This window comes from Melanotaenia boesemani, chromosome 3 (genome assembly GCF_017639745.1).
Source record: "Melanotaenia boesemani isolate fMelBoe1 chromosome 3, fMelBoe1.pri, whole genome shotgun sequence".
In the NCBI taxonomy this organism is placed as follows: Eukaryota; Metazoa; Chordata; class Actinopteri; order Atheriniformes; family Melanotaeniidae; genus Melanotaenia; species Melanotaenia boesemani.
The window spans coordinates 23650185-23669122 of NC_055684.1; the positions used below are offsets into that span (position 1 = coordinate 23650185).

Genomic DNA, 18938 nt, shown 5'->3' on the forward strand with positions numbered 1-18938 from the left:
AACTTAAAACCGCATTAGGTCACTTTACTATGCACTTTAAACATTCTGTAAGTGCTTACTCTTAATTAAAAACAAATCTATATATGTATTAAAAAAAAAACACATGAGGTCAAGGGCTGTGTTACAGGACTGTGCCATGTTATTGCGTCAAGAAAGGATACAGTAGCTTTTCTGCTGCAACAAAATGTGACCAAATTAAAATGAGGGCCAAATGTCTCCATTAGATCTTGCCATCAAACAAAAACTGATGGGTCAAATGAATGAGACCATGAGTTTGTTTGAGGAACTGTAAGACAACATACTTTGCTGATCTTCATCTAATTGCCAGATGGGAATTTCTCCTAAACGACTCTAGACCAAAAGAAAAGAAAAATCTCTGATGTGATTAAGTTGTACATTTTGCGACCAAGGATATTTTGTCAGTGACCAAAGCTGAGGCCCAAATCAGAAAATATGAGGAGAAATAAATCTTTTTCAAGATGCTCATGATCTCAGGCTCTAGAAAACTACCACAAGCATGTTGAACTGCAGCAAGAAATCCTTGACTGATAAAAGGAGAGTCTGGACCTGAACCTATCAAAACCTGTCTTCTGAGACATGAAAATGGCTGTGAACTGGTGGGTTTCATCCAGCTTGGTTGAGCTTTAACAACTCTACCAGGAAAAAATAGAGAAACCTTTACATTTATCTAAGAGTATATGACTTGGAAGTGGATAACAGACTTTAAAATATACTGAAAGCAGGACTTTCATCCAAAGGAAACCATTTTAGCCACTAATGGAGAAGTGGTCAGTTGTAAGTTGAACTATGTGTGTGTGTGTGTGTGTGCGCGTGTCTCACCAGCCTCTCGATGACATGTTTTATGGTGTTGTACCACTCTTTGATCAGAGACTCTGTCTCTGACTGCAGCAGGAACTCATTGCCGGTCACTGTCCTCAGCTGAAACATATATGTTCAACCATATTAAAGAAACCACATTTACACCCGTTACCATAAAAACTGGCATCATTTATTAAGGTCTTAGTGAAATGTCTGTAACATGCTTTAGTATAAACTAATTAGTCTTTTTCTTCCATTAATTCACTAATGATTGTTTTTGGGGATTAGAGTGACCATTTTCTATAGTACTAGAACCCTTAAAACATGAGTGCAAACAGTAAATAACCTAGGGACAGGGCAACTCCTGTCCTTAAAAGCCCCAGTGCTACAAGATTTAGATTTTTCACTTTTTCAACACACCTGATTCAAATAAATCACTGAGCAGAACTTGATAAGTTAAACTTGGTACGTTAAAGCAGGAAAACATCTAAAACTTGCAGGACTGTGGTTCTCGAGGACCGGAGTTTCCTACCTCTGGCCTCAAAGCTCAGACCACACTCTAAACTGAGAGAAAAATAATTCATTGGCAATTTTCTTCTCAAATAAAATGAGCCTACAAAAATACATTTCCCTGTACTAGATGAGGGAAATTCATTTGGTAGGGTACAGATTCCTCTTTTAGACACAGTCTCATTGAAAGTCATGTGTTAAAGTGGTCACACCACATGACATTACAGCTACTGGCCGATTAATAAAATAATTGAGAACTCATGTGGTAATTCTTCTATTACGCCTCATGAAATCTGGACTTTCCTGTCACTCATTTCCTCTGAGCTTTGTTAAAGTTTCCAGCAGCAAACTGTTTCCAATGTGACCAATTCTCCTTCGAAATTTGGCACAGCTGCAGATCTAAGAGAAAGCACAATTACCTATCAGTTAGAAAGTCAGAAGATCATATTCCCCAAATTAGAATGTGTTTGCATGATAAATAATTACCATTCACTAGGGGCTACATAAACATGTGTGAGACTGGTTTAAAGTGCTTTAAATGGCCAAATAAAGCCAGAAAGTGCTTTAGGAATAAGTTTTATTTACCATCTAATAAAAGTTCAACTAGAAGTTAGACAACTCCTTGTCAGAACATAAACCCAAGTACTGGAGAATTATCGTATCACCTATTCTTCAGTTAAATAACAACATAATTAGATTTGATGTTAACTGGCAAAGCAAAAGACAAGAGGAAAAGAGATCCAACTTCACTTCCATGGTACAGCAATGAGGTATTATCTGAAGTTTTAATACAGCAGCGATACAGAGGAGGCAGGCTGGATAACTTTTGTGTTATTCAGTGGTAAGAATCACTGAGTAAAATACAGATACAGAGGGCCTTCAAAGTAACATGCAGATGTACAGCTGTAATTGTATTTTGTCTGAGCTTTTCGGTAACTTTAAATAACCAAACATGTGTCTTCAAGCAAAGTAAAGGTAATTTTTCAATATCTGTCCACTTAATGGTTCACTTTACCAAGTGCAAACACCTCAATGAGAACAGATATAGTTCTTTTGTTTATTTCTCTATCAACCAGTTTTAACGAAGTTGGCTTTAGAACGTTTTCTAGACACACTGCTCTGACTTTAAATACAGTCTGATTCATTCTTTTGCATTTCACTGGAAAAAAAGACTACCAAACAAATTAAACTGCTTCCTCTTCATGGCAGGTCACTGATGGGGATTGGATTAGATAAAGCTTCCCATTCTCACTTCCCTCATTTATGAGGACTAAATTCAGACGGGAACCGTGTTGTCTTCTCTAAACTCAAATCAACAATTAGTCAGTTAAATAGTTTTAGTTGTTTAGAGAAACAAAAACATTACTGAAGCTGTTCACGTTCACTGTCTGCATGCAGCTTGTTGTTGAATATCTCAAAGGTGTTTTGGGGTTTTAAGGTTATGGTTTCAAACCACAAATTTCTTTTTTTAGTTGGCTATTTTTAGCTCCACTTGTTTGTGTTTTACCTTGAAAACATTCTTCTTGCTGGACAGCTCGTTGGCCCAGTGCAGCTGTGCTCCTCTTAAATCCACACTGCTCTCTGGACGGCTGTTTCCTGGTTTCTGTGTTTCACCAACACACAAAATACATATTAACCATTATCTCACCACTTTATCAACAGAGTTGACAGAGATATGTCTCTAAAACTAAGGGGGGAAAGTAAAAAAGTAGTGCATCACTTTTTGCCTTATCTGAGCCTTATTATAGCCTAAGTTCACACCTAACACCTGCAACAAGCCTTATGTTTTCACCCTGATAAGATGATGAGTGTCGTTCTATCTGTGTGTGTGTTGTTGTATCTCTCATTACTGGATTTTGTGAAAATACCCTTAAATATATCCCTGCAATATCTAACTCTAAATAAAAAGCAGCAAAACTGACTGAAGAGTTGTCTGAGGATTTTATTAGCCAGGAAACTTGATTCTTATAATCAAGTTTATACAGAAAAAAGGAGCATTTTGATTATATCATATATTCAAATAACTGAACAAAGTTTTTTCTGATTTCATACCCAGCTGGAAGGTGTTTGTGATTTAGGATCCTTGAAGAAAACCAGGCTGTTGCCAACTAGCACCACCCAGGAAGGACTCCAATTTTTCCTGCAACCCTGCGAACACCACATAATCTGTTCAGCATTCAGTCCAGCTTATTTGTATGTATATAGAAACAATTATAATAAACTTTGCATTTAGCTTTACCCTCAGTTTTCTACCTCCTTCTGCTATTTTTGTCTTGTTATAAAAGGCCTGCTTTCTCCAGCTCCTGAGAAGACATTAAAGGATTTAAAGCAAATAAAAACCTGCACCAACTCATTCATATTTACACCATCACACTAATGGTGGTGACTTAAAATACGGCAGGATGTCTGGAATAAAAGAGTATATAAGGACATGTTTAAATTTTAACAGTTTAGTACCTCTGAGGGCTTTTCCTCAGAGTAATATACTCGCATCCTGAGCAAAGCCATTTAACTTGGTGTTGCATAATCCCCAAAAAAAAAAAAAAAAAAACTAGGAGCGGGCAGCTGCAGTTAAATCTCCCACTGCGGTATGGCCCCGTTAAGGTGCAGAAGAACAACACTTCTTATACTAAGAAGCTATACTGTAAGCATGCACTACTGTAAGTAAGATAATAAGGAACAAGCTGAAGTGAAGTGAAAACTGAGAAAAATATCAAGATACACAAATAGTAGTGCTCTATTTGCTGGCAAACAAAACTAAAATTATGAGATTTACTGATTCGCTGAGGGGATTGTGGGAAAATACATTGGCTTTTCCTTATTTTGTTTTTACGGTGGACCAGCGCTTGGGTAGATTGAACTGAGGAAAACTAAAAAAAGCACATATCCAGCATTTTTTCGTCCAAGCGTCGTCTGCTAAGAAAATGTGCCTGACAGCTCTTGCATATACAAAAAATCAATAAGCTTCATAAATCCTTACTAATCAAATTAAATTTTAGTATATCATCCTGTTATAACTGTGACATGAGCTGGGAAAACAGTTTATAGGAGGAATGCAAAATCACTTAATTTGAGGATACGTGTCTTCATACATCTTTATCTACATGGAAACATCTGATGCTCTTCTCACCGGCGTGCAGCCATCACTGTCTGGAGAGCTCACAGGAGATGGAGCCTCCACGATGATGTTGGTCATATTGCAGGAATAATCACTGTACTGCTGCACCAGCTGAAAAATGGGCACGAGTGGTATCATACCATATGTGCATTTGCTATGATATATTGTGTGACTATCTGTGTGATTCTATACACAGTTTATAAGTTGGGTTTGTGAGTGTGTGTACTGTGGAGGTGAATACCTTGCCATTCTCAGGCAGAAACATAGACTGTGAGTGGCGAGTGCTGCTTGGGGTCATGCACGGGCACTGAGTTGCTGCACTGGGCTTTTGTATCACTGAATGTCATCATGCTCAGGGTGTCAGAGGAGGCAGCACGCGCATGCTCTTTGTGGTCAAATGTTTAGGTGCAGGTGTGAAAACACAAACAACGATAAGAACAACAGGTGTGAATATGTTGATATCTACAAATTATTTGAATCACAATCAAGTAGTGGCAAAAAGAAACCCAAAGGTCATTAGCTCAAGAATGAGATCAATTTCTTTAATGTGTTAAAGTTTGCATGATCGCTGGCAACACAGGCTGTAACTTTTCCTCCTAGCTGTTACTAATGCCAGTTGTAATATCAGATTTTAGGGGATGAGCAGTCAGATTTTTTGGGATTGCTTTCTTTCCTTGACTGATGTACAGAGCCAAGAAAAAGTTATAAAATAATGAATAAAGTTGTGGCACAATGTTGGTTTGATCAATCATTAAAACACTTGTGAGCCTTTATTCATACAAAACACACAGCTCCAAATACTTCAGCTACTCCCAGTTCTCTCTGCAAATTGACTAAACCATCCGTCATACCAGATTAAGTATGAATTAAGTTGAATATATCCTATGCAAAAAAAGTGAGGCATAATATGTTTACAAGATATATATTCTCAGATGGGGGTGAGCAGATTCAGCTAAGGGGTTGGATAAGGGACATGAAGCATGCATTATCCACTTAACATGCAACTATAACTTACGCATGCATCATGAACAACTGCATATGGATTGTGTAGAAATTGTGTGTAAATTCATACAGCTTCAACTTTTCATGTCAGCAACCGTCATAATTAAGTTCCCAATCCCCTCTAACCTAGTTTCATAACAATCAGCCTAAATATCCTTACTTAAATGTTTGCATCTCTCCATGCAAGGAGGATTAACTCTAATGAGCCAATCTGCTCCTTTGCAAAGAGCAGGGGCCTTTAAAAGGGCTTTAAACCATGTGCACCCACACCCCTACTGTGAGTGCAACATGTTGCAGTAAGAACGGCTTGGGTAACAGCCTTTCTTTTAAGCACCATGAGTTGCTGTTTCGCCACCCTTAATATGCATAAATGCTGAACGCTGAAATCTAAAGAGCGTAGCTGGCATTACTTTAATGTATTCTTACAGTAATACAGTGGAAGATGCAGTTTTTTGCAAATCTAAAAGAACCGAAGTTCTGTTGCATTTTTATGAGCAAAATACCTTCCATCAAAAGCCCTTTAAACGTACAAAAAAAACACTTAGGATTACCTACAGAGCCGGGCTAATGTTACAAAAAACAAAGCATAGGGTTGTCAGCAAAAGGTTTATTAAAGAAAAGCAAAGCAGTCCATTTAATCCCTACACATCTAAAGATAATCATGTGCAGAAGGTAGTTAATGTATGCAAGCTTAACAGGAAGCAAGACTGTTTCTGATGCAGCCATGAAGACAAGCTGGTTGACCGAGTTAATAAAGTTTCACGATGTCCTGTTTTGTTAAGCAAATGCATACTGTTGCAGAGGGGAAAATATGTAAAACTGGCAAAGGAAGCTTTTGTTTTTGACCGGTGTCAAGGTAAGAATCAGGGTGATACAGATCAGATGCCTTTCTGGCAATGAAAGTGTGGACAGGTAGAGGAGAGTCTTACCTGTTTCATCTGCCAGCCGCTGTCAGTATTTCTCTGGTGACTCCCAAAGATTGAAATCAGGTGACAACTTAAGAGAAGGAAACGCAAAAACAAAGGCAGGAAACACAGAAATTAACAGCTGCAATGTGTACTCAATTCAAGATTAAAACATACGCCTACTTCCTTTTCTTTAAAAATTGACAGCAGAAATTTAATAAAACGAAGGTGCTGTTTTTGGTTCTTTGGTTGGGTGAAAATGAAAGCTGCAACTACTTGTGCATGTGGAGGTTTAACACATCAAATTTTTGACAAACTTCCCACCCTCCCAGAGTAGTAATCGACGTGGTGCTATCACGTACATCATGATGAAACTACTTGTCTGCCCCGCTGACATCCTGCTGTTTTGCCTCACTGCCACAGCTCTGAGTATACTAACTCACACCCATCCATAAGTTAATGAGCGTCAGTTGCTGCTCTAGTAAGACTGAAACATGTTTGATTCAAATCTGTTGGTTTCAGGCTGCACTTAAGGCAGGTCACTTGTTGAGACAGATCAGCCCCAAAACCTTCCTCTAGGGTAAACCAGTATGAGAGACAGATGTACAACAGTCAAATTGAGCATATTTAGTGACACTCAACAAACTTTTCCAACAGCAGAAATGGTAAAGAATGAAAACAGCAGTACATGGAAAATAAATATCAAAGAAAAGGAAACTAAAATGAAACTCACAGCAAACGTGCTCATTATGACTGTCCACCCGATTTTAAAATTTGGCCAAGGTAATAGTCCCAGACCTTGTTATCTGTTGACCTAGACCTTCAGCCATCCTGCGGTTTGAGTCATGAACGCTCTTTTGTCTGAGTGCAAAAATGTAAAAACCATCCTTTCGCTCGTGTGTCAGCCTCTGTCTACTTCCCCATTCTAGAAGGAAGCTATTTTATTAGCCACTACACTTAGTCCCCATGTATGGCAGCACACAGGAAGGCGTGTGGCTTATATGAATATCATCACAGCAGCACTTCACTAATGTTGCCACATAACCACCGTCCAACAGCTTGTGTTAGCACGGTCTGGTGGTCACTGTAGGAAGTTGTGGAGGACTTAGCTGAGCCTCCTACTACAAGTTAAGATAGATCACCCTTTAAATAAATAGTTTCACTACAGTGTTAATTTACTGTTGTACAGTCGGTGTTAAGAATATGAGTTCAGAAAGAAGATACAAAAGAAACAGGGTTAAAAACCAATGTGAGGATTGTCTGTCAATTAAAAGAGGCACTCATGAGCTCAACCTCCAACCATACCAGTGTGTTATTTTCTCAATCAAAAAAAAAGGTGGTGACTGATTCAGATCAGCACTTGAATGAAACTGATTCTTTCTTTGTCCACAGTTCTACCTCTACGCCATGTCCTCATCGGGATTGGCCCGCTAGTTTCTGAGCAGTCCAACTGAGAAAAACGGCAACTACCTCAATAAACTGTTAAACCAGCACCACTCAGCATGCCTCCCATTTAACTAACACAGGTGTATGACCACATGCTGTGATCGAGGTTATGTGGTAAGTTGCAGACATGCAAGTGGAACAGTTAGTGCTGGATAAATGTTAGAAACAACTTCTGCAGATCATAGTATTACAACGAGTAGCGAGTCCACTGATCCTGCTTCTGTCACAATGACCTATTTTATGAAATACATGCATTTGGAACATGATGTTTAGCGCTAATGAGAGGATGTTTCAGCTCCTCTGAAGGCAACACCTACAGTCTGCACCACTGGAGAATTTTAAAATGTATTTAGGATCATCCTGTTGTTAAAACCATTCTCATTTTACCTCCAGCTTTCTTAGAGGAGTGATGTTTTGTCTCAAGCATTTACTGGTGTGAAGTTGCATCTTTCTGTCATTCTTCACTGTCATCTTGCTATAACATTTCCTAATAGTGTACCAAAACGCGCTGTAATCGTGTGAAACACAACCGCTGTGAAAACGGTTAAAAACTTCACTTAGCAGGGTAGTTGTAGCTCAAAGGAAAAAAACAACCATCTGCCCCCATCATCAAAACTATGATTTTTCAATCCCCAAGTTTTGCATAGACTCTAAAATTGTGGGTGTATATGGCTTGTAGTAAATGTGCGCCACGTACATGCCAAAGCTTAGTGAACAGTATGTGCTACAGAGGAGCCTGGTTGGCTTTTGTGTGGGGTACTCACTCGTGTCAGATAAGCCTGACACTGCATTGCATGTTTGTATGCTAATATGCCTGCAGTAGTTTAGTCTTTGTAATTAATGTAAATACAAAAAAATAGGGTGCTCATTTAAATTAGACACTGACACATTGAGTTGCATCAGATTAGTGAAAAAGAGAGAATTAATGACACATGCTGGAGCATTTATAAAGCTTTGAAATGTGCATCACCTGGTCTTTCTTTGTGACAGTGAACAAGCCGTGACCCAAGTAAGCTAATCAAGGTCTGACACCAGCTACTAAAAACATTTCTTTGAGCTTTCTTTAATCACTCCAAAACTGCACAGAGCAGAAATCTCTCACCTGTCTTGTCTAAAATGTTAAAAACAATGTGCTATCTAAAATGTTCTGCTCCTCTGTGATCAGTTCATCCTTCACTTACTTATTCACAAAGACAGAAATTCAGAGTCATTTTGTACAACTCTAAAGATGAGCTTAGTGTGAGAGTAGAAATGGAAACCACAAAGATTATTTTTAAAAATAAAAAGTAATATGGGCACCTGGGTTTTTACACCCGGTTCATGAACCAATGTGGCACGCAGTATGCATTATACATCATTTACCACAAAATAAAAAGTGACACATATAGGTCAACAGAACGCATCTCAAACTGACTTGATGGGGGGAACCACTGCTCTTGATCATGTGGGTATTTTTTTTGATGAACAACATTAAATTTGAAACACTGATGCAATGCTGAAGCAATGTATCGTTCAGACGCAAATGCTTATCTCGGGCAATCTGGATCATTCAGCCTGCACTGCTACACCTCCTAGTTGTCATCACTGATTTGGAGTACAGGTCCATTTTAGTCACTGACTACATTCACCAAACATCAGATTCCTCATTTGAAGGCTGTAAACACTCCTGTAAAGCAAAGCCTATAAGAAGGAGAAGAAACGATGCACTCAAGGAGTCGTTTCAGGCTTACTGGGAACTTTTAGTGAACATTTTTTTAACTTATTTTGTAATATTTTGAATTTACAAATGCTACTCTTTCTTCTAATTTGAGACCAATAACAGACTCTGCTCCTCTGGATCAGCTGGGGAGATATTATTAAGTTCAGAGGTGAGCCCTACTTAAACATCATTGATGTGTGTGTCAGAGTTGGTACATCTAGAAAAATGTAATATCCTTTTTAATATGGCCGAAGTCAGTACTTTTGTCTGTCTTGAGCTCAGAGCTATTTTGGAAGAGGCGTGATAAACAGAGACTGACAATGTGTTCACCTAACAGAGGTAGACAAGTTTAAGTTTAAGTTTATTTATAGAGCACATTTAAAAACTGCGGTTGGCCAAAGTGCTGTACAGCTTTAAAATTGAGTTGGAGGATGTGTCTTAGATATAGAGGCAGCTGGTTCCACAGTTTAGGAGCCACTGAAAAGGCCTGATCACCTCTGTATTACGTATAAGAATTACGGTAATCCAGTTGAGATGTAACAAAAGCATAAATCAACCTTTTATAGTCCTTAAGAGTTACAAATTAAACTCTTAAAAAAAGCCTCAGCTTAAAAAAGATCTTTTTACCACTGAACAAATCTGTTTCTCAAAATTAAAGTTTGAGTCAAATATCACATCCAACTTTTTAACACCTGATTTTAACTGGTTATATAACAGGATTTTAACAGGTTATATAGATCTAAAAAAATGAATGGCATTGTCACTGGCCCCAAAGGTGACAACTTAAGTTTGGTTCTCAGTGAAGTTGAGGAAGTTGGAAACCATCCAGACAGTGGGCAGGGCGTTTTTTGTAAATGATGTCAAAGAACAGGTATTTTCACTTTTAAAAAAAAGTCGCTAAGAACTATTAGTGCTACTATTACTTTTAAATTATATCAGTGGAAGACATGTATATTAAGAAAATATTGGAGGAAATTTTAATATGATACTGAAGACTGAAACCAATCATCATGCACAACTTTTGTTGCCTTTTATGTGATTTATTTCGTTGGTTTATTTCACACACACAGTGCCTGTATGAAAGAGGACAAAGGAATGCTTTTTGTTCTTGTTGTTCACAGGTAAGAAGAAAACAAAGCCAAAACATCTGTTCATCACACTCATTAATTTTATCACGAGAAAAAGTCTAATCTAAACATCCCAAATATTCATAAATTTGGACTACTGAGGAGGTTATATCAGATGCAAAAGTTGAATAACAAATAATGACACAGGAAGGTTGGATTTTTTTAGGAGGGAAAACTGTGTATTTACCTTGTGCATAGTTCCATTGCCAGCCTCAGTAAGTGGCAGTGACAGATGGCTGGTGTCCCGGGGCAACATCTGAGGTTGTACCAGCCCGACCTGCATAACGAACACACACAGATTGTAACGAGGAAGTGTCTTCAGTACATTGTTACAGGTAGCTGCAATCATAGAACAAAACAGCACTTTGGCAGCCTCAAACATAACATAAACTTAGAATAAAAAGTAAAGTAAATTTGTGTTTGGTTAATTATTTGGGTAAACTGCTCATAATGTATTTATTCTCTTATTGGTATTTACTCTTGTTTGAGATTTAAGTGTTGCCAGGTAAGTAGCAGCCAAAGTTGTATAACACCTAAGTGTCATACAACACCTCACTGACACCTAAGTAATAAAGAGACAAATTTGTATGAGATTCTGGAGCCAGTGGCGATCCTTTATCTCCAGAATCTGGCACCTATCTCCAGGATGAAAACACTCCCTCACAGAACCAGGATTATTACAGTCTAGCTCCAGAATTTGGGTCTGGAGCAGATGGAAAAACCTGACCTGAGTCCAGACCTCAACCCAACTGAATGTGTGTGGAATCAGCTTGATTGTGCTGCATGTGATAGCATGACCAGCACAGCCACCCTGACTGACCTTCAACAGCTCCTGGCTGAGCAATGGGATGCCATCTCACAGCAAAATGTGACCAGGCTGGTGACCAGCATGAGGAGGAAGTGCAGAGCTGTTTTAGCTGCATATGGATCTTTCACACGCTACTGAAATTTCTAACAATGTAAAATGAAGTATAAAAAAGGCCAATATGTGTTGTTTTTCCTTATAACTGTGGGAAAGTGCAATCATCCAATCTAACAAAACAGACTCCACCAAGCAACTCAAAATAAGAGTTTTAAGGTGCTCGATGGAACAGGAGAAAAAGAGAAGAATATTGGAGAGGATTTTGGCACATTTTTCATAATATTTAGCTGTGTTGCTCATTCCGCAAATGCACGATCCTTACAAGTTATACCACGATGTAAAGGTGACCACTCAGACTTTCAAACACTGTACAATATAGCAATAATTGGTATTATTTAAAGAAAGAAATGATCTAACAAACATAAATTTTCTTACATTTTGTGCTAAGTTTATAATGCTTGGGGAGAATTACAGCATTGTTGTGTAAACTGGCTGTTTGTATAAAATAATTTGTTATTTTTGCAAAAAATCTGTTTCTTTTCTAATTAATTAATTCCTTAATTAATTTCTTTCTGACCGGCAGAAGAGTCATCTTGGACATAATTACCTTCTTTACTTTTTTTCTTTTTTAGAGCAGAAACAGCAAACAGCCTTCATAAAGCATGTTTATTTTTGTTATTTTATACAAGTAAACAGAAAAGATGTGTGCTTAAAAAGTTTTATCAGACATGTTTAGTTATTTTCTTCACTCTGGATGGAGCAAGGCCAATTGTTTACCTCAGTCATTCTTAAACTAGTTTGGAAGCTGGAAAAATCTGCAGAAATTAAACATTAACAATTTTTAAGGAAGTAATTGATCTAAAAGTCTATGTTAAATTTAAATTAAATCAAGGTTTGAACTCTCACTATATTAATTATACTAAATGCTTGACCAGAAGCCAACTGGACTTCTTGAACATTTTTTACCTTATACTGAAAATGCTTCAAGATAAAGAAACCACCTAGCCTGCATTGTGAATGTTAAATAGGTGTTGTCAGGAGTCACGTGCTCTTTTTTCCTGTTTTACAGAGATGCTTTTTCACTCTTTTCACAAATCGTCTGTTTTTGTAACATGTACATTACAGTCAAGTGTGAATGTCAACTTTCAGCTGGAAACTCTGCACAACCAAACCAACGGAAGGTGCAAACATTTTCAGAATTTCCTACCCAGTTGAACAGGGTACCCCCAACAATCCTGGGGTGAATGCATCCTAAGATGCAAGAAAGTGTACTTATTCTATAAATGTCCTGTAATTCTGCAAAGTTAATATCAATAATCTTGTACAATATTTAGATTATATGAACTTAAATGTATTTTGTTTAGTTTGTGACTTCTAGCAGTGCTACAACTTAGGGGTGGGACTTTTAACGTGTTAATTACGATTAATTATTTACAAAATAAATAACGGGTTAAAAAATGAACACGGAACGTTTGTTACTGCACAATTTCCTGGCACACCGATTACATTGATGCACATGTCAGAGCTCGGCTAACACGTGTTGCCAACTTAGCTGCTTTTGAGTTTTCTAGCAACTCTATTTCAAAAAAGCAATTAGTGACAAATCTAGTGACTTTTTCTGGTGTTATTTGAGACTTTTGGACACTGACGTGAAAGAACGTATAGTTTACTTCTTCTCAGTGAGCCTGGGGTGCTGTCGCTTTCTTCTCACCCTTCCAAAAGCACTTAGCTTCAGTCAGAGCAGATGTTCATCTCTGCTCGAGGGGTCAGAATGGAAATGAAGAGCACAAAGTTGCCATGGCTGATTCCGCCCTGGCTTACCGTCAGATATTAATGCCTATTAATAAAGAGTTTAAAAAGTACTGTAACATGTTTAGACTCTTAATTAGAGAACAGCTGGAGCTGTTGGTTAAAGTACTTAAAATGACGCTTTAACTTTAGGTCTGTTCAGTTTTGGCCAGGGGTATTTTTTAATTTATTTTTTTACTATTTTTATGCAATTTAAATGCGACTAATCAAGATTATAAAGCCTCTAATTAAGTAGATTATTTTTTTTATCGAGTCCAACCCCTAGTACAAATAAACTAACAACAAGTTAATGCTAATTAAACAATACTAACAATTTTGAAAAAAAAATATGTAGGTCTTGTTTAAATAATCAGACACAATTTGTTATACAAAATGAAAAGGAAAACAAAAAAACTACTTACGTCCTTTCTAGTACTAATAATTCCAAAGCGAAATTATGTTTACAGTATATCATATGTGACAGATTTACTTACAAGATCTATTTACAAGAAAAATCTACAGTGACTTTTGTGACCTTATGCCAAAGTATCAACCTCTAATTCTCAAACTCATGTTGAAGTCTCCTCTTGTCCACTAGATTCCAGCAGTATAAAATCAGTCCTATGATCAATGTGTCTGCAAATCCTCTGTGTCTAAGTAAAGAGAGAAAATACCATCCAGGCTGCTCTGTGGAGAGTTGTGACTGAACATGTTCCAATTAATGCAGATACAGACAAACCACCCATGCATGTAAATGAGCCTCATCATTTCTTCTATACCCTGACCCTTTCTACCCTCTCCCTTTGAAAAAAGGCATTTTCATCCAGCTCAGAAAATACCAAAATGTTCACATTTTAAGGCTAGCTCAGTGGCAGTAGAGATTACAAGGAGGATCAGTGAATGATACCTGCTGTGTTCAGGGCTTTACCTTGTTGGCGCTTTGAGTACGGGCGCGGCGAGGGGGTTTCCAGGACCTCTCCCTGGTAATTCTATTGACATAATAGTGTCTGCCTGTAGCTGGGTCAGAGTACTGCTCCCACAGGTCCATAATCTGAAGAGGCTGCTGACCTGGAGCAGGGGTGGGTGGTTCCAGCTGTGGCTGATGCTTCTCCGTCTGCATTTTGGTATAAAGAGGGGAATTCTGCCAGGACAGCTGGGACAAATAGGCCTCTGTTGGGACCTTTTATGCAGAAAGAGAAAAGGGGAAACAAAAGAGTGAGAATAACAAAGGTGGAAGTATATATGGAGGACGGAGAGGTAAAAATTTTATGAATTCCTAAGACATACATCAGGGCACTGCACTTTATAGCAATCATTATGCAAAAAAAGAGTCAATGGTACATTTCCTGAGGACTGTTTTCTGCTTTGGATTGACACACAAGTCTTGCTCTAGCAAGTTTTTATGGCAGCAGGACTGTATGTTGACAGAGCCCTCACCTCAACATTAACATTTCTGTCAGAGAACGCAAGGGACACACAATCTGGGCCAATACCCATGGGTTTAGTCTGGGCGTCTGGGGCTGCAGCTCTAAATGTTTTCTAAATATTCCAGTGTTTTCTCAAGAGAGAAGAAATATTGTGGAAAAAAAATATTCTATTCACGATTTACATTTCCCAGATATAATGAGGCAAATATGAAGGTGATAAGTATGAATGGTTGTTTGTCTCTCTGTTAACCTGGATGGGCAACCTGAATGTACCCTACCTTTTAACTATTAGAAACTGGGATAGGCTACAGCCCCTCTCTGTTATATTAAGCGAGTATAAATAAAAAAATAAATAAAAAAATAAAAAAAACACATGCAGGTCATATTTTAATTTCTCAGTTTTTAATACAGTGTCTGCTTCACACTATCTGGTGCTTGTGTATTTTACGCACAAGGACAGAGAAAGGTGAAGGATTGTTCCCACCAGACAGGTGATTGTTTTCACTGCACAAGAGCTTAGTTGTGTTGTTGATAGAGGTGATTTCTAAGGCAAGAAGATGCAGGACAGATGTTATTTCAATAATGCTGTAGCAGGACAAAGGCACTGCTCATCTGCAAATTCAGGTGGTTGAAGAGGAGGGATCTTTAGTGTTTCTGTAATGTTTCTGTAACACTCACCATTTATGAAAACAAGGCAGTCTTTTTTAAATGATTATAGCTATTTAGGATAGATGGACCTTCTTTCAAACTGTCAAATTATTATATTAAAAGAATGAACAAAGAAATAGTCAATAACAACTAAATAAATAAAATATCTTAAGATAAAATAATGTGAAATATGATAACAGAAATAAATGGTTAAAAAGTTAAAAAATACGTAGTGTGCACATTTAAACAAAAGGAAAAGTTGAGCAATCAGAGCTATTTTGAGGCACACTTCTTATGTTCAAATACATTACTAAGTCTGAGAAAATAACCATCATCTTTAGTTAAAATAGTTAAACAAATCTTTAGTAAAATAAATTCTGTTAAAATTATCTTTAGGATCTAACCTAATGATCTAGCCACATTTCAAAAGTGACCCTTGTTACACAATACGAGCAAAAGACCGGAGTCATAAGAGAGCAATTTTAAGAAAATTAAAGTGTCATCAGCTTACAACTTAACATGTAACTTGGTCACATGTTATTTCCCTTTAATGCCAAAGAAAATTTACATTCTAAAAACTAGCTGTCTTTAATTTGAACCGTTTTTAAGTATTTCAGCCCTTCATCACGCTCTCTTTGAATGAGCAAGAAGTCTTTCATACAAATGTATAAAAAAAATCCCTCATTATAACGCTTCACATAAAAAAGAAATTTCTGAATAAAAAAAGAAAAAAGTTTCAAAAGACTAACTTTAGATTTAATTTTGCGACAACAAAATGAAATGTAAATAATGTAAAGTTTGTCAGTTTCATGGCAAAGTCAGTGTGACACAATTAAATCACAATATATAAATATTGGACTGAACATTTGTACTGAACAAGCTGGATATCAATGATACTGATTTATCTGTGTGTTCTTCATCATAATTATTAGAATTAAGTTTTAATTTTTGTTTTTAGAAACGGATTTGGCAATGTAAGTCAGCTCAGAGAGTGTTAAACATCAACTAATGGTGCATTTTTAAAAGAAAACTGTTGTTACTGCATATGCATAATGTTGAGTGATAGTTCAGATTTTTGCAAAGCTCCTTCACTTTACTTTTAGTGCCTGAATTTTTAGCACATACAGCTTATAAACAAAAATAACAGAACAGTTCAGCAACAACAAGCAGCAGATTGCAGTAGCTTGAACAAACGCAGTCAACCCAACATGCAAAGACTAAACACATACCTCATAACAACCATAAAGAGCCATAAATAAATCCTACAGTTTCCTGCTATAGAAAAAAAACCCATCAGAGTTTGGATTAAGACTGAGCTTACAAAAACACATTTGCTCACACAGACTGTGAGCACTGAAGCAACAGCAACAAGAGAGGGACATCTGTAAATCCAATAAAACAAACTGGAGGAATGTGTACCAAGAAGATCATCTGTCCACAGAATATAGCCGAGACATAATTCAAAAACTGATTGACGACTTGCTGGTTGATCCCTGTTATATAACACTGTCTTTCAGAGGGGGACGGTGTTTTTAAGTATGCATGGAAGTGATGCAAAAAGGAATGTGACTGTACTTCACTGTGGTGGCCGCACTGGATGTTTTAGCCACCTGGTGATTCATGCCTCGCAGTTTCCCCTCTGTTTACCATCCATCGATTCATTTTTCTTCTTCCAGTGCAGTCCCACAGGGGCACTGCAGCCTATCCGAGCTGCTAGGGTACACCCTGGACAGGCCCTGAACAACCCCTCATGCTCAGACTCACTCCTACATTAAATTTAGAAACACCAGCATCTAAAGAGAACTCATACATGCAGAAGAAGAACATGCACAGATGAGGTTTAAACCAGGAACCTTCTTGCTGCGAAGCTGTGATGCGATGGGGCTAACTACCACACCACATCTGTTGAAAACAATGGTTAGTTTTTTTCAGCAAAATCAAACATGGACATGTCAGATTTGAAATTATGCAAAGAAAAGCGCCATTTTAATACTTCATTTGGATCATAATGAAAAGACCAGAGAATTGTGGTGTTTGGAGCATATATTGGGTATATTTTGATTTCAAAGTGAACTTCACTAAACTTGATCACAAAACCATAACACTCAAATAGTTCACTCAGACATGAGCGTGAATACAAACAAAGCCAAGCTTAACAACTAAACTAGTAAAAAAGAGAAACTATTAATGTGACCTGTAAAGCCCCATAAAAAAAATCTGCTGTGTGGATGTTTTACTACTACTCAAAATACACTTCCACCAAGTTTGCTCTGACTAATCACAACAATTTGGCTGACATAGATCAAACCTGACACCACAAGATTGCATGTAAGAAAAGCACAACAGAGGAATATTGCTCACCCCTTTATCATAGATTTCATTACTCAGGTTGATTGTAGGTAGATCCATTTTTGTCCAGAGGTGTCTCGAATTGGATCTCTTGATATTATTGTTTGGAAATCAAAAGCGAATGAGGCGGATCCTGAGTAATTCACATTTGAACATTCTTCTTGCCATGACAGACTATCTTTTACTTCCTATTGCACCTCTTCTTTTTATATGTTTGATATCGTCATATTCATCTGAACTGTGACTGAGCATGTACTAAGTAGGATGCTTTCTCGCTAGGGGAAATGCAACATGACGGAAGTGAGGCGGAGGAACTTCATTTACTGACTTTACACATGACAACAAGATGGAGAAGGATTGATCTAGATTTACTAAAACAATATTTCAGGCCCAACAAATAGGTGTAAAATTTTGACAGGATGACCCATCAGAGTGCACATAGGTGAGAAGAACATCATCTCCACTTATGTTGAGAGTATGAGTTTAGAGAATAGATGTAGGTATGCCGTGTGTTTGTTTACACACTTTGCTCAGACTCAGACATAGATTTTTCTTTGGCCGATTTCAACATGAGGATAGTGTAAGCATAGTAAGATTTTGTGTTGCTTTGTGTTAAGAAACCTAACTGCCCCGTAGTGAAAGCTGACCTCAACACCCTCAGGGTAAAAGCCAGTCTTCATGGTCCAAAATAAGTGCACATATGTGGCTGAGTTTAAAAGTTGAGAGAACGTCATCTGAGAGAATCAGCATGTCTTTGGCTTTGGTAATAAGTCTTTGTGGCCATACAGGAGAGCTAAAAATACTACAAAAGTACTTTAAAAATAGTAAATCAGTCAGCTTCATCTTAAAGACTTGAGATTAAATCTACTTAAAAATTCATCATCAGTGTGGCGGCACTGATAAAAACCGTCTGGCAGATATCTTTGGTCAGAGTAAAACAACAGCGAGATTTGACCTGAATGTGGCTGCTTTAATCCTGCTTACTGGTATTAGAGGCTCGAACGAAAAGAGTCCTGAGAGAGTGACAGAGAGTTAGACACAAAGGGACAGAGGGGGAGAAAAATGGTAGATAAAAAAGTGCAATGTCATTTCCACTGAGATCATATCTATCCAAAGTCGGATGTCGCTTTTGCACACGCAGTTTAGCGGAAATAAAACTCCATTTGGAGAGGCAGTTTTTGTACTCAGCTGTGGGAGTTTCCCTCATCTGACAGATGCGTTAACCTTGAGTACTTCTC

At 37.7% G+C, this 18938-nt stretch overlaps 1 protein-coding gene across 1 annotated transcript in view; it reads right to left on the reverse strand.

Moving 5' to 3' along the window:
* The window catches only part of arhgap9 (Rho GTPase activating protein 9), a 51134-nt gene that overhangs the window by 12982 nt on the left and 19214 nt on the right, over nucleotides 1–18938 (reverse strand). Inside the window, 12 exon segments of the mRNA XM_041980906.1 lie at nucleotides 841–939; nucleotides 2837–2932; nucleotides 3382–3477; nucleotides 3569–3607; nucleotides 3609–3632; nucleotides 4460–4558; nucleotides 4689–4731; nucleotides 4733–4830; nucleotides 6379–6429; nucleotides 6431–6445; nucleotides 10814–10903; nucleotides 14205–14456. Coding sequence (XP_041836840.1) covers nucleotides 841–939; nucleotides 2837–2932; nucleotides 3382–3477; nucleotides 3569–3607; nucleotides 3609–3632; nucleotides 4460–4558; nucleotides 4689–4731; nucleotides 4733–4830; nucleotides 6379–6429; nucleotides 6431–6445; nucleotides 10814–10903; nucleotides 14205–14456 — 1002 coding nt within the window.